The sequence below is a fragment of the Microcaecilia unicolor genome, chromosome 2 (assembly GCF_901765095.1).
Source record: "Microcaecilia unicolor chromosome 2, aMicUni1.1, whole genome shotgun sequence".
Classification (NCBI taxonomy): domain Eukaryota; kingdom Metazoa; phylum Chordata; class Amphibia; order Gymnophiona; family Siphonopidae; genus Microcaecilia; species Microcaecilia unicolor.
Window position 1 is genome coordinate 349,872,355 of NC_044032.1, and position 13,885 is coordinate 349,886,239.

The 13,885-nt window shown below is 42.1% G+C and overlaps 1 protein-coding gene across 1 annotated transcript in view; it reads right to left on the reverse strand.

The window, feature by feature from the left end:
* TSTD2 (thiosulfate sulfurtransferase like domain containing 2) overlaps positions 1–13,885 on the reverse strand; it is a 66,370-nt gene that overhangs the window by 22,487 nt on the left and 29,998 nt on the right. Inside the window, exon 6 of the mRNA XM_030194452.1 lies at positions 10,022–10,140. Coding sequence (XP_030050312.1) covers positions 10,022–10,140 — 119 coding nt within the window. The remainder of the gene's footprint in view (positions 1–10,021; positions 10,141–13,885) is intronic.

The window sequence follows — 13,885 nt, forward strand, 5'->3', positions numbered from 1 at the left end:
TTTCCTACTGTGCTCGAGCTAGGAAGATTCGGGACAAGGCGATTTTGCGTCTAGACTTGCAGATTCGCAACTATAGGAGGCAATATGGCCGACATGCTACTGATGAGAATAGGACACTACTCTTGGGCGCACAAAAAGAACTGAATGAACTACTACACCAGAGGGCAGTAAAAACCCAATTTTATTATAAATATAAATTATTTCAATATGGTAATAAGGCCGGGAAGTTGTTGGCAAATATGGTGCGAGGCAGGAGTGGAGTTTCTAGAGTTCTACAGTTGAAGGCCTTAAACGGGCAGATGCTGAGAACAGATCAGGAAATAGCGGACTGTTTTGGCCAGTTTTATGAGGCTCTTTATGCTAAGCCGGAAGATGAGGGGCTGAGCGCAGAAATGTTTTTAGATTCTGTAGAGTTACCTAAACTGTCTCCCCGGCAGGTGCAAGGGCTGAATGGCCCAATTGTGGAAGGCGATCTTATGCTAGCATTGCAACAAAGTGCATCTCATAAAACGCCGGGTCCAGATGGCTATCGAATGGAATTTTACAAGCAATTTTATGAAAACATTAAAGACCCGCTTCTGGCACTGTTCAATTTTATGGTGGAGGAGAGAATTATTCCGGACACGATGAAAGAAGCCCAGATTGTAGTTATCCCGAAGGCCGGTAAGAACGTAACAGACCCTGGATCGTATAGGCCAATTTCTCTTCTCAATGCAGATGTCAAGTTGTACGCTAAAATATTGGCAAATAGGTTGGCCAGGGTGCTTCCAGATCTGGTAGAGGAGGCTCAAGTAGGATTCGTGAAAGGGAGAACAGCGGTTCGGAATATCCGTGCCATATTGGCCTCCCTGGAGACAGTGAAATATCAACGTTTGGCTTCTCTGTTAATCAGCTTTGATGCAGAGAAAGCTTTTGACATGGTGAGGTGGCCCTTCTTGTTTGAGACGTTGAAGCAATATGGTATTCAGGGGTCCTTTTTAGATGCCATTAGGGTGCTATATTTGGAGCCTTCAGCTTATGTCTGGGTAAATGGGGTGCGCTCCCGTTCATTTAATATCTTTCGAGGTACACGGCAAGGTTGTCCGCTTTCTCCCTTATTATTTGTCCTGTCCCTAGATCCCCTGGTTAGAGCAATACAAACCCATCCAGAGATAAAAGGGGTACCGATAGGACTTTCGCAATTTTTATTGTCTGCCTTTGCGGATGACCTGCTGGTACACCTGACACAGCCCCTAAAGTCACTCCCGGCTCTGTTAGAACTTTTTCAAGAATTTGGTGACTATGCAGGATTTAAGCTTAATTACACAAAATCTTTGGCATTGGCCTCTCAAGAGGAGCAGAAAAGGGAATGGGGACGGACCTTTCCTCTTAAGTGGGCGCAGGAATCTTTTTGCTATTTGGGAATTTGGTTGTCCATGAATTCATTAGATATATATCGCCTAAATGTCAACAGACTGATAGGTGCAACGGAGGTGCGCTTGAATAGCTGGGTGACCCTGCCCCTCACATTATATGGCCGCATTCAGTTGTTTCGGATGGTAGAGTTCCCCAGATGGCTGTATTGTTTGAGATTACTCCCCGTCCTCATACGTCAACGAGACCTTAAATTACTATATCGTTTGTTTAGACGGTATTGCTGGGGAAGGAAAAAGGCTAAGTTGCCATTACCCTTGTTGATGGGTCATTGGAAAGAGGGGGGGCTAGGGTTACCAGATTTGAGACGTTATAATAGGGCATGTTTACTGAGGTATTTTGGGGATTGGTTTTTTGACCGAGAAGATTACACGCCTAAAGAAATAGAAGGACAGTTCTTTGCCCCTTGTCATTTCTACTTTCTATTACAGGCACCTAGAGCTTTCGTTCCAGAGCATTTGAGGAATAGCTTGTTGCTGGCATCTTTGCGAACCCTTTGGAAAGATCTGATGGGCATTTGGGGTTTGCAGACAGAAACGTCGGACATGTTGCCAATTGGTGGGAATTTATGTTTCATGCCTGGGATAGATAATAGGACATTTCGAACTTGGGGGCAGTTAGGCATTAGCCGTTTGGAACATCTTTTGAATGAGCAGGGGACGTTGTTAAGCTTGGGAGCTTTGGGTATCGGTTATGCTATGAACAATATATTTGCCTATAGTCAGGTAACACATTATGTGAGGTCCTTAGATCCGGAGGCTTTAAGATCCAGGCATTGCCACAAGGTGAGACAGTTTTTGGAAGGAGGGGGAACTGCTCGGCTTTCGGTCTCAAGGTTGTACCAGCTGTTGGGGAAACTGCCGCTTATGAAGGATAGAGAGTTGATAAGAATGCGCTGGGCTCGAGATTTAGCAAGACCAGGACTGTCCTTAGACTTTGATAAAATGACATCTCGGATACCGGAAATGACAGGCAATGCGGGTCTCCGTGAATGCCAGTACCGAATTCTTCACAGAGCATACCTTACAAAAACTCAGCTTTTTAAGATGGGAGGAGTAGAAAATCCTTTGTGTGAGAAGTGTGGGAGGCTACCAGGATCTTTAATCCATTGTTTGTGGGAGTGTTACCAGGTACAGCATTTTTGGAAGGCGGTCTTGTGTTATTTGTCTTTGTTGCTAGGTTCAAAAATTGTATGTTCACCGGTAGGAATACTGCTGGACAAGTATGAGATCTTTGCCTTGCAGGGTACGTCTGGGAAGCATTTGGTTCGTAAAGCCTGCTTGGTTGGTAAGCGACTGCTTCTCAGTCAGTGGGTGGGTAGTTCTCTCCCGGATTTCTGGCACTGGAGAAACAGATTCCATGAGCTGATGCTTTTTGAGCGCCGGGGTGTAAGGGGCTCTTCTAGGAGGAGGAAATCATTTTTGGGCATTTGGGGCCCATACATTCAGTCACTACATACAAGAGGTAGAAGTATGGTGCTCAATTCCCTTTGATTCTGGGAGGTGGGAACAGATTGTATGTTAACTTTTGGAGGTCTCCTTAGTTTGGGAGGGTAGGGGTGGGAAGGAAGAGGAGGTAGATAGTAAGGGGAGAGGGGTGGGGGTAGGATAGTAATAGGGGTAATAAAGGGATGGATGTGCTTCTCCTGCTCGGTGGCCAATAAAATGTTGCTTTGCTGAATCATAATACAGGGTGGGGTGGAGTTGGAGCTTAATGTAGCAGGGTAGTACCAAATAATGCCTAAAGTGTTTGGTTTACTATTCATACTTTTTGGGAATGTTGCCAAACAATACATATGTAGTAATTGGGTATATAGGTATATTGGCTGTTGTAATACACTGTATTTCCAAAGGTACAAGAATGGGTCTACCCATAAGTAAGAGGGGGGAGGGAAGGAATTTAGATACAATATCAATAAATACCCCACAATATGAGTATAAGTTGAATTCACCATTTATTTTACTGCTCATTTAACAATACAAAAAAAGTAAATATTTTGGTTACAGTGACATGGTTGGAGAGGAGGGGGGGGGGGGGAAAGGATTAAATATAGAAGAGAGGGTAGGGGTAGGTTGTTCGGGGATAAAAGATGAAAATGATTTGACGTTTGAAGAAGGATCGATAGTTGTCTGTTGTACTAGTAATGTTACTTGTTGAAACACTATGAATGTATATCTCACATAATACGTCAATAAACAGATTTAAAGTAAAATTATGTATGCATACCATTGGCCTAAAAAACCATTATTATTTAAAATGCCAAATTAAGGACAAAATCAAAAATAATATATGAGACATCGGTATGATTTTTTATTCTTTTTATCTTTTTCATCTTGCTATGTCTTTGTACCGTGCCCTGTCTATTTTATTTGATACTCCTCCCATTTTTTGAATGCAGATACCTTTTTTTCAACATATTTTAAGATGGGTTATAGTTCTATCTCGTTCATGTACTGATCATTGAAGCGATTCACTGGAACCTTTTGCACACTATGGACATTCTGTTCTGGTCGAGATATTTTTATCTCGTCATGCTTTTTATTTAGCCCCCCCTTTTTTCCCAATCATGCCTATTTCGATTTGGGATATTTTTGTAGGGTGCCTTTTTTAACTATGTTGACCTTTTAAGATGTTTTGTCGACTCTGTAGACACTATGTTTACAGCCAGCATATTTGACATACATGAGATATATATTTTTTAGTCTTTTTTTCTTCCTTTTATCCCATGTTTTTAGTCTATCTTCATTTTAATATTTGATATTGAAACATTTATTTATGCTAGACATCCCATGCCCTTATTATTCACGTCATTATAATACATGTTCTATATTTTGACACTTGGGTGGAACGTGTACACACTAACTCATAAATCTAGATAGTCCTTCTTTGTTGTTGTCCTTTTTATCCTGAGATATTCATGCTTATTAATTAGCAATTATTCTGCTATTATTTATAGGATAAAATACCTATATCCGGTATTATGTAACACCAATATATCACAGATAATAGAATATACAAAATCAGCTGTACACTATAAGGTCAGTAAAAAATGTATTAGTTTATTCATATATTATTTTTGATTTTGTCCTTAATTGGCATTTTAAATAATAATGGTTTTTTAGGCCAATGGTATGCATACATAATTTTTAAGAATATTTTTATGTGAGCATGAAGCCAGCATGTAGATCTATACGTTTATATTGATTTCTAATACTCATACATTTTTTATGGATATATGTATGATCGTTTATTTGTTAACCTTATTTGTGTACATAATATTTATAAGCTGTATACCACAGACACACGAATATACAAAATATTTCTCTTTTAAATAAGTTTATAAATGTGTTTATACATTTTTAATTTTAAATGACAAAAATTAATTACAACACCATTTTATGAAACAGTTTTTATACCTGTCCAATGGTTTATTATTTATTTTGTATACATTTTTTTAATAGGATTGCTTATGTGTCTAAAATATATATTATTTTAAAGAGTTTATTTGTATACTTTATATTAAGATACATATGTGATGTTTATTTCTCCTTTTTTATATCTGTAATATTTCTTTGTGAAATATTTTTTAATACTTATTTTGTAGACTCCTGAGCAAGGCGCTTTTTAGCGCCGAAACACAGCTGTATCGAGTCAAGTTTTTCACTTTGTAACTTGGAATAAAGGTTTGATTTACAATATACATCTTCCCCGGTTTCTTGGAGGAGCCTTCCCTTCCTACTCCCTGCTGTGTGCGTTTCCTTGCGTAGGATCCTAGCGTACCTCCACCTTCTTGGTGGCATTTTCCTCTCGGAACACCAAGAGGGGCATAATCGAAGGGGCGGGGAAACCCGTATTATCGAAACAAGATGGACGCCCATCTTTCGTTTTGATAAAATGGTTGGGGATGCCCAAATATGGAAATTTAGGTTGACCTCAGAGATGGTGGTCCTTAGCCCATCTCAGAAATGACAAAATGCAAGCCCTTTGGTCGTGGGAGGAGCCAGCATTCATACTGCACTGGTCCCCCTCACATGCCAGGACACCAACCGGGCACCCTAGGGGGCACTGCAGTGGACTTCACAAATTGCTCCCAGGTGCATAGCTCCCTTACCTTGTGTGCTGAGCCCCCCAAAACCCACTACCCACAACTGTACACCACTACCATAGCCCTTATGGGTGAAGGGGGGCACCTAGTTGTGGGTACGGTGGGTTTGTGGTGGGTTTTGGAGGGCTCACATTTACCACCACAAGTGTAACAGGTAGGGGGGGGGGAGTGGGCCTGGGTTCGCCTGCCTGAAGTGCACTGCACCCACTAAAATTGCTCCAGGGACCTGCATACTGCTGCAATAGACCTGAGTATGACATTTGAGGCTGGCAAAAAATATTTTTAAATAATTTTTTTGAGGGTGGGAGGGGGTTAGTGACCACTGGGGAATAAAGGGAGGTCATCCCCGATTCCCTCCGGTGGTCATCTGGTCAGTTCGTGAACTTTTCGTGGCTTGGTCGTAACAAAAAAGGACCAAGTAAAGTCGTCCAAGTGCTCATCAGAGACGCCCTTCTTTTTTCCATTATGGGTCGAGGATGCCCATGTGTTAGGCACGCCCAAGTCCCGTCTTCGCTATGCCTCCGACACGCCCCCGGGAACTTTGGTCGTCCCCGCGACGGAAAGCAGTTGGGGACGCCCGGCTTTCGATTATGCTGATTTGGGCGACCCTGGGAGAAGGACGCCCATTTTCCAATTTGTGTCGAAAGATAGGCGTCCTTCTCTTTCGAAAATAAGCCTGCAAATGTGCACAATGAATGGAATGCATAACCAGTTAGGTTAGGCTTGTATGTAAGTATAGCATTACATTTTACTAAACAAGGTTATGTGAATGCATTTGTTGATTGCCTCCACTTAGCAGAGGGTAGACTTGAACGTGCAATATTATTCTATTATGCTGCAGGAGGCAGTTGTGTACGTACACACTATTCTTTATGAAGCAGGAACATCTAAATGTGTGATGAAGGTTCCTTTGATTCTACCAAATGTTCCCCTAAGATGTAATGGTAACAATTTATTAGAACTGAGCACATTTTCATCTCACTTAATACATTTAGACAAGAGGGATAAAATGCTGAGCTTTTGTTGTATAAGATTGTTTAGGAGCGCAGTAGTGTTTAGTAGTAGTTAGTTAAAATTTAATGCCAAGAAGTGCAGAGTGATGCACTTGGGATGCAGAAATATAAAAGAGATGTACCAGACAGGAGGGGAGAGATTGGTAAGCTCGGTTTAGGACAGGGACCTTGGGGTGATGGTGTCTGAAGATCTCAAGGTGACGAAACAGTGTGGCAAGATGGTGGCCACAGCCAGAAGGATGCTAGGCTGCATAGAGAGAGGTATAACCAGCAGAAGAAAGGCGTTGATGCCCCTGTACAAGTTGTTGGTGAGGCCCTACTTGAAATATTGTGTTCAGTTTTGGAGGCCTTATCTCGCAAAGGATGTAGAAAGACTTGAAGCAGTTCAGAGAAAAGAGACTAAAATGGTAGGGGGTTTACATAGCGAGACGTACGTGGAGAGACTTACTGACCAAAACATGTATACCCTGGAGGAAAGGAGAAACAGGGGTGATAGGATACAGATATTCAAATATTTGAAAGGTATTACTCCACAAACAAACCTTTTCCAGAGATGGGAAGGTGGTAGAACCAGAGGGCATGAATTGAGGCTGAAAGGGGGCAGACTCAGGAATAATGTCAGGAAGTATTTTTTCACTGAGACGGTGGTAGATACCTGGAATACCCTCCCGCAGGAGGTGATAGAGATGAAAACAGTAACAGAATTCAAAAATGTGTGGGACAAATACAAAGGAATCTTGTTTAGAAGGATCAGATCCAAAGAAGCTTAGTGGAGATTAGGTAGGAAAGCCGGTGCTGGGCAGACTTCTATGGTCTGTGCCCTGATTGAGGCTGAATAGATTTGGATGGGCTGGAGTGGAGCTATTCAAGGGCTTTGATGACAACTTCAGAAATTCTGGAATGGGACCGGTGCTGGGCAGACTTCTATGGTCTGTGCCCTTAAAATTAAATCAAGATCAGGTATATATATGATGTATCACTTCATATCAGAGTTAATCTTATTGTGCAGACTGGATGGACCAAACAGGTCTTTATCTGCCATCATCTACTATGTATGTTACTAAGAAGTATCTCTCTTGCGCATCTTAAAAGGAAAACTCAAACCATTTTACAATCTGCTAAAGCATTATGATATTTACAGGTATGATGAGGTGGGCACCTTAGCTTCAGTTTATTTTGTTTGGGGGGTGGGGGGGGTTAGAATTAGCTCATGTCTTTTCACATTTGGGGAGATCCAGCACTTTGGGAGGATTTTTGGAGATGTGTGGGTGGTCCTGCATTACTCTCTTGTGCAGCCCTGACTGGATATCATCTGGGCCTGCATGAGCTCTAGCACCCTGCCAGCCCATATTTAGCCCCAATGTTCAATGCCAGTGCCCGGACATGGCCTGGTGCTGAATATTTCAGCCAGTGATGCTAGGCATTTAAAAAAGCAGCGGTCACCCCTGGCTAATATTGGGGGGTTATTCTTCATTTCAGAAGAGAAATGAATGCCTGTGTCCTCATTGATGGACGCTGGAAGTTAGACCTGCTACCCAGGACGTCCAGGTTTCAGAAAAGTGCCCTGTTGAGCAGAGCTCCCCTGGAGGGATTAGTGGAGGTCATCCCTCTCGAAAGTAAAACTGGGCTCTGTGACAACTTTGGGAGAGAGAGATGTCTATTTCTAAAATGGCTGACATATAAGTGTTTATGTTCCAGCACATAAAAGTCTATATTGCCATTTCTTAACATAGACATTCGTATGCTGCCGCAGAAACGTTTATGTTCCTATTTTGCCCATTGATATTTTAGACATCTTTTTTTTTTTTTTTTTTAAATGCAGGTTCCTGCTGTATGTCCCCGGCACCTGAACGATAACAGTACAGAGAGGGTCCAAAGTACAAAAATGTACAGAAAACCACAGAAGCACCAAGAGCCTTAGGAAAATGAGACACGATTCTTTATTAACAACTGTTGATATTCCAAGATAGACCCGACAAGGGCTGTGTTTCGGTGCCTAGCACCTGCGTCAGGGGTCTGGTGTATTCAAAGACCAAAACTTCTTTCCCGTATAGGTTCGAGGAAAGTTGTATTCGATATGTCAGGAAAGACGAGTCCCTTCGTATCTAATTCTAACTCCGTTCGCTGGGTAAATGTCTCCTGTCGTCCCCCTTCTCCCCCACTGCTGACTCCCAGCTCCGTTCCTTCTATCTCGCTGCTCCCTATGCCTGGAACAGACTCCCTGAGCCGGTACGTCAGGCTCAGTCTCTGGCTGTCTTCAAGTCTAGGCTTAAAGCCCACCTCTTTGCTACTGCTTTCGACTCCTAACCATGACTCTCTTACTCAACACCCTCACTTATCACCCCTACCACTGCAATTTCCCCACCCCTAGCTGTCTGTTCGTCTGTCCAATTTAGATTGTAAGCTCTGTTGAGCAGGGACTGTCTTTTTCATGTTGATTTGTACAGCGCTGCGTAAGTCTAGTAGCGCTATAGAAATGTTTAATAGTAGTAGTAGTAGTAGTAATTCTGTATAGGTTCGAGGAAAGTTGTATTCGATATGTCAGGAAAGACGAGTCGTTGAACGGGCATGTATTTTAGGACAGGCTGTATACTGGCAGATCCTGTTCTAAAATACCAGCAGAACTTCAGACATCCTGACTTAGATTTCTAAATTCTGATTTGAAGGTCCTTTCTAAAATGTTAATCCATGTGTCAGTTTAAAATACCAGCACCAAACCGCCGCCCGATATTTAAAACCATTTAACCGACCAGGGATGGCCATTTATTGTATTTATGTTTTTACTTGGTCTTTTACTATTGTTATGCTGTTAACAAAATTGTAACTTTTATTTTAAACTGTACCTGAAGCACTGCCTTGGGTGAATCTGGTTAACAAATCCCAATACATAAATAAATAAATTTGTGGTTCTATACAGGTTACCCATTCATCACAGGAAAACATATGGGTTTGTCCTAAGCCAAAATTGTGAACAGTGTCCTGATGTTGCTGCATTAGAGATTACATATAGCATTTCAGTGGCCAAAGGTGGGTTACGCTATATATGTTCCTCACTGCAGTCTCTTCTGGTTTTCACCACATTGACATTTCACACCATTATCTTTGTCAATTAATTATGCTTTTTGTCAGTAATTTAGAGCATTTATCTTAGTTTTGACATACTTTTACAGTTTATGTGGCAGTCCATTTAAATCTCATATGTTTTGTTATATGCAGTTTATCCTTAGTAATTTGTCTTGTATTGTACATATGTCCTATTGATGTTTTATTATTTTATTTACAGTGTTTATTGTGACCCGAGGCATGCAGTTTGTTACCGCCGAATCATGGCCCATTTCGGGTCATTTCCTGGTGCTTTAATAAAGACTATACAAGCTTCTACTCCAGTTTAGAAGTTATTTTGTCATCCTCTACTGCTGCTTATTTCCTTTGGACCTCCGCAGAGGTTTTTTCCTGTTTGTGTTTTAGAATTTACTGCCATGTAACTTACTATTTTACTTTCATAAAAGTTTCTACAGTCCAACAAAATGGTGTCACTTTTCGACTGGTCAGTCACGGATAGATATTTTTCTACTTCTTTATGGAACTCCTCTGGTGATAAATGGATACCTAAAAACAGATTTAAAAATGGAACAATAAAGTATACATACACAAAGGTTTATTTCAGATCAAGTATTGCTCTGCAGATGACAAGACTGAAAGGAGGTAATTATAGAAGAGCCGCCGATTTATAGGTGCTGGCAAGAACGCACTGTTAAATGGTGGTGTGTGGGTCAATATTTTATGAGGCCACTTACAGCAACACAGAGAGGGTCAAAGTACAAATGACATAAGCAACAAAAAACAGCACCAAGAGTCTTCAAAATAGGGACGAATTTAATTCATGGACCCGAGATGGATCGTATTTTGGCGCATAGCACCTGCATCAGGGGTTGTTTGAAAATATTAAATGCCAATCACGATGAACCCAACCTCAGGGTTATAGCTGATACGGCATCCAAAGATGTTTTGCCTTGTAAAACTCAGGGTCGGCATTATCTATGGAAATGGCAGCAAACCGCATTTAACAATTTGAAATGATGCAGGTGCTGTGCACCAAAACACGACTCGTGTCAGGTCCATGAATTAAAGACTTGTCCCTATTTTGAAGGCTCTTGGTGCTGTTTTTTGTTGCTTGAGGCCACTTACATGACTAATGGAAAAGTATGCATCATGACTGGATGGCAAATACTTTGCCGGTGGGCACGTTAATGGGAAGAGTAACGGTGGAGCACAAAAGTACGAATATAAATAATACAATACTATAATCTTATGCATATTCTAACCCACAATTATACGCAGGCATTTACACCGGAAATATAAGCGCCACTTGCACTAGTGTTCTTTAAAGAAAAGCAGGCTCCTATGTTTCTTTTTAGAATTGGCTTTAACGTGTGTAGGTTATAGAATACTAGCACTTATGTGCATCACTGGCACCAAAAAAGCAAAGTTACTCACCTGTAGCAAGTGCTTTCAACACTCCTTCTGCTTGGCTACTAACACAGATATGAGTGATCTGCTCTGCAGGCAGAGTGTCTGCAAACTCTGCTACACTGTGCACCAAGTTCTGCAAGTAAATGCTCGTGTGGAGCTGGTAGGACTATATGCGGGAAATGAGCATAGAGCCCTGAAAAACCTTCCTCCCAAAAGATTAGAGTTCTAGCATCTCCTCCCGGGAATGCTGAGGCATGGGTTCTAGTACTCTTGGCCCTTTTAAGGGTAGATTCGAGCACCATGGTGAGGAAGCTGCTGTTTCTCGAGCCTGGGAGCCTTTTGGACTCCATACACAAAGTCTGCCTTCTTAGAAACTGGCTGCACAGATATAGAGATCTCCTAATTCCTCACCTGTGCTGCCTGAAGGAAGCTGTGCAGAGGCATTGTCACAACTTCCTTAGGAGAGACATTACCAACTACCAACCAGTAGCATCTATCTCACTGGTAGTCAAACTAATGGAAGGTTTGGTGACCAAACAATTATACAATTACATAAACAAATTCACAATACTGCATGAATCTCAATCAGGTTTCCGCCCCCTACACAGCACCAAAACAGTACTACTTACCCTCCTAACCAAATTCAAGCAGGAAATAGCAATAGGTAAAAGTATACTTCTCCCCCAATTCGACATGTCCAGTGCGTTCGACATGGTCAACCACAAGATATTACTAAGACTCCTAGACTACTTTGGAATTGGCGGAAACACACTCAAATGTATCAAGGGCTTCCTAACCACCAGAACATATCAAGCGAAATCTAACACTAACTTATCATCACTGTGGAACCCAAACTGTGGAGTACCACAAGGATCACCATTATCACCGATCCTTTTTAACCTCATGATGACCCCACTAGCCAAGGCCCTATCCACTCAGGGCCTCAACCCATTCATTTATGCAGATTACGTCACAATATATATCCCATACAAACAAGATCTATCAGAAATCAACAATGAAATCAAGCTCAGCTTGAACATCATGGACTCATGGGCAAATGCATTCCAGTTGAAACTCAACACAGAAAAAACACACTGTCTCATCATCTCCTCCCAACACAACACATACAAACCCAAAAACCTAAGCATCTCAGGTCACACCCTCTCCATCTCAGACAACCTAAAAATTCTCGGCGTAACAATCAACCGAAACCTCACTCTAGAGAACCAAGCAAAATCTACCATAAAGAAAATATTTCACTCAATGTGGAAACTCAAACGCGTGAAACCATTCTTCCCGAGGGCTATATTTCGCAACCTGATACAATTAATGGTACTAAGCCAGGCAGACTACCGCAATGGAATTTATGCGGGATGCAAAGAACAAATTATAAAGAAACTTCAGACCACCCAGAACACAGCAGCCAGGCTTATATTTGGAAAAACACGTTATGATAGCGCCAAACCCCTCCGAGAAAAACTGCACTGGCTCCCAATCAAAGAATGCACTGCTTTTAAGGTCTGCACCGTGGGTCATAAAATTATATACGCTGAAGCCCCGGGATACATGACAGACCTCATAGACCTACCAACCAGAAACACAACAAGATCAGCACAAACTTACCTAACTCTCCACTACCCAAGTACTAAAGGACTCAAATACAAATCAGCTTATGTATCCAGCTTTTCTTACTTAAGCGCACAACTATGGATCGCTCTGCCAAAGATAATAAAAACAACGAACGGCCACCTAAGTTTCCGGAAAGAACTAAAAACAAACCTGTTCAAAAAGGCATACCCCACCGACCCAACATAAAAACCTAAGTTCCTGCGACACTGCAAAACCAAAGACTGTAATGGACATACCTTAACCCTCATCCCCCCTCCCTAACTTCCCCAATGTATCTACCAAACACGAACCTTCTTTTACCACAATAACACCTGTATTTGTTCATACCGCAACTGGCGAATGCCGTTGCAGTACCATGTAAGCCACACTGAGCCTGCAAATAGGTGGGAAAATGTGGGATACAAATGAAACAAATAAATAAATGTCCAACATTTTAGCCCAGGGCTTGTCCTCAATCTCTAAATGAAATGGGACAACCTTAACGATCTCCCTAAAAAAAAAAAAGAGACAAAGGAGAGCTCCTCTGGGGGAGACTTTTGAGGTTGCTGAGGTGGGGAGGGATCAGAAGACATGCCAAGGGAACTTTCTTCTAAGAGTCCCTTTGGTTCCACATCAGATGCCTAAGAGCAGTCTATATCAGACTCAGTGAAATACTCTTCATGAGAGAGCTGAGTCCATGCCCAACTCGGTCCACTGAACTCATATCCAGATTCTGGGTGAGAGTGCTGAGGTACAGGACCCCTTCTGGACTCCAGCTGACCTTCCTCACCCAACAGGATACAGAGAAGCACTGCTTCTTCTGCTGCCAACACCAGTGCCTGGTAAGACACAGATGTCAATGAACGGGCAACAGGCTGAGCATGGACCTCCAGGATGGGCTGAGGTGGTACCATGGTCAACACCGATGCCCTCAATGTCTATATGAAACTGGGGACAGACTGTGAAGAAGATGATGGAGCCAAATCAGAAGGCTGGTCCTGGCTTCAAGGAGACTGGTACATCAGCACTGACTCCATATACGTGGAGCGGTCCTCTCGGCACCATCGATTCTAAGGTACTAGTGATGTCAGTATCCTAGAGTTCCTTGCACCCTGCTCTGAAAAAATATGATATCGGTGCTTCTTCGCCTCCACTTAGTGCACAACATCGGGTTCCTAGGTGCTGATGAGGACAACATTAAATCTTGTCGCATCCTTGGTGTCGGGTCCAATGATGTCCAGCCCGACTTAGAATGTTGGGTAACATCCATGCT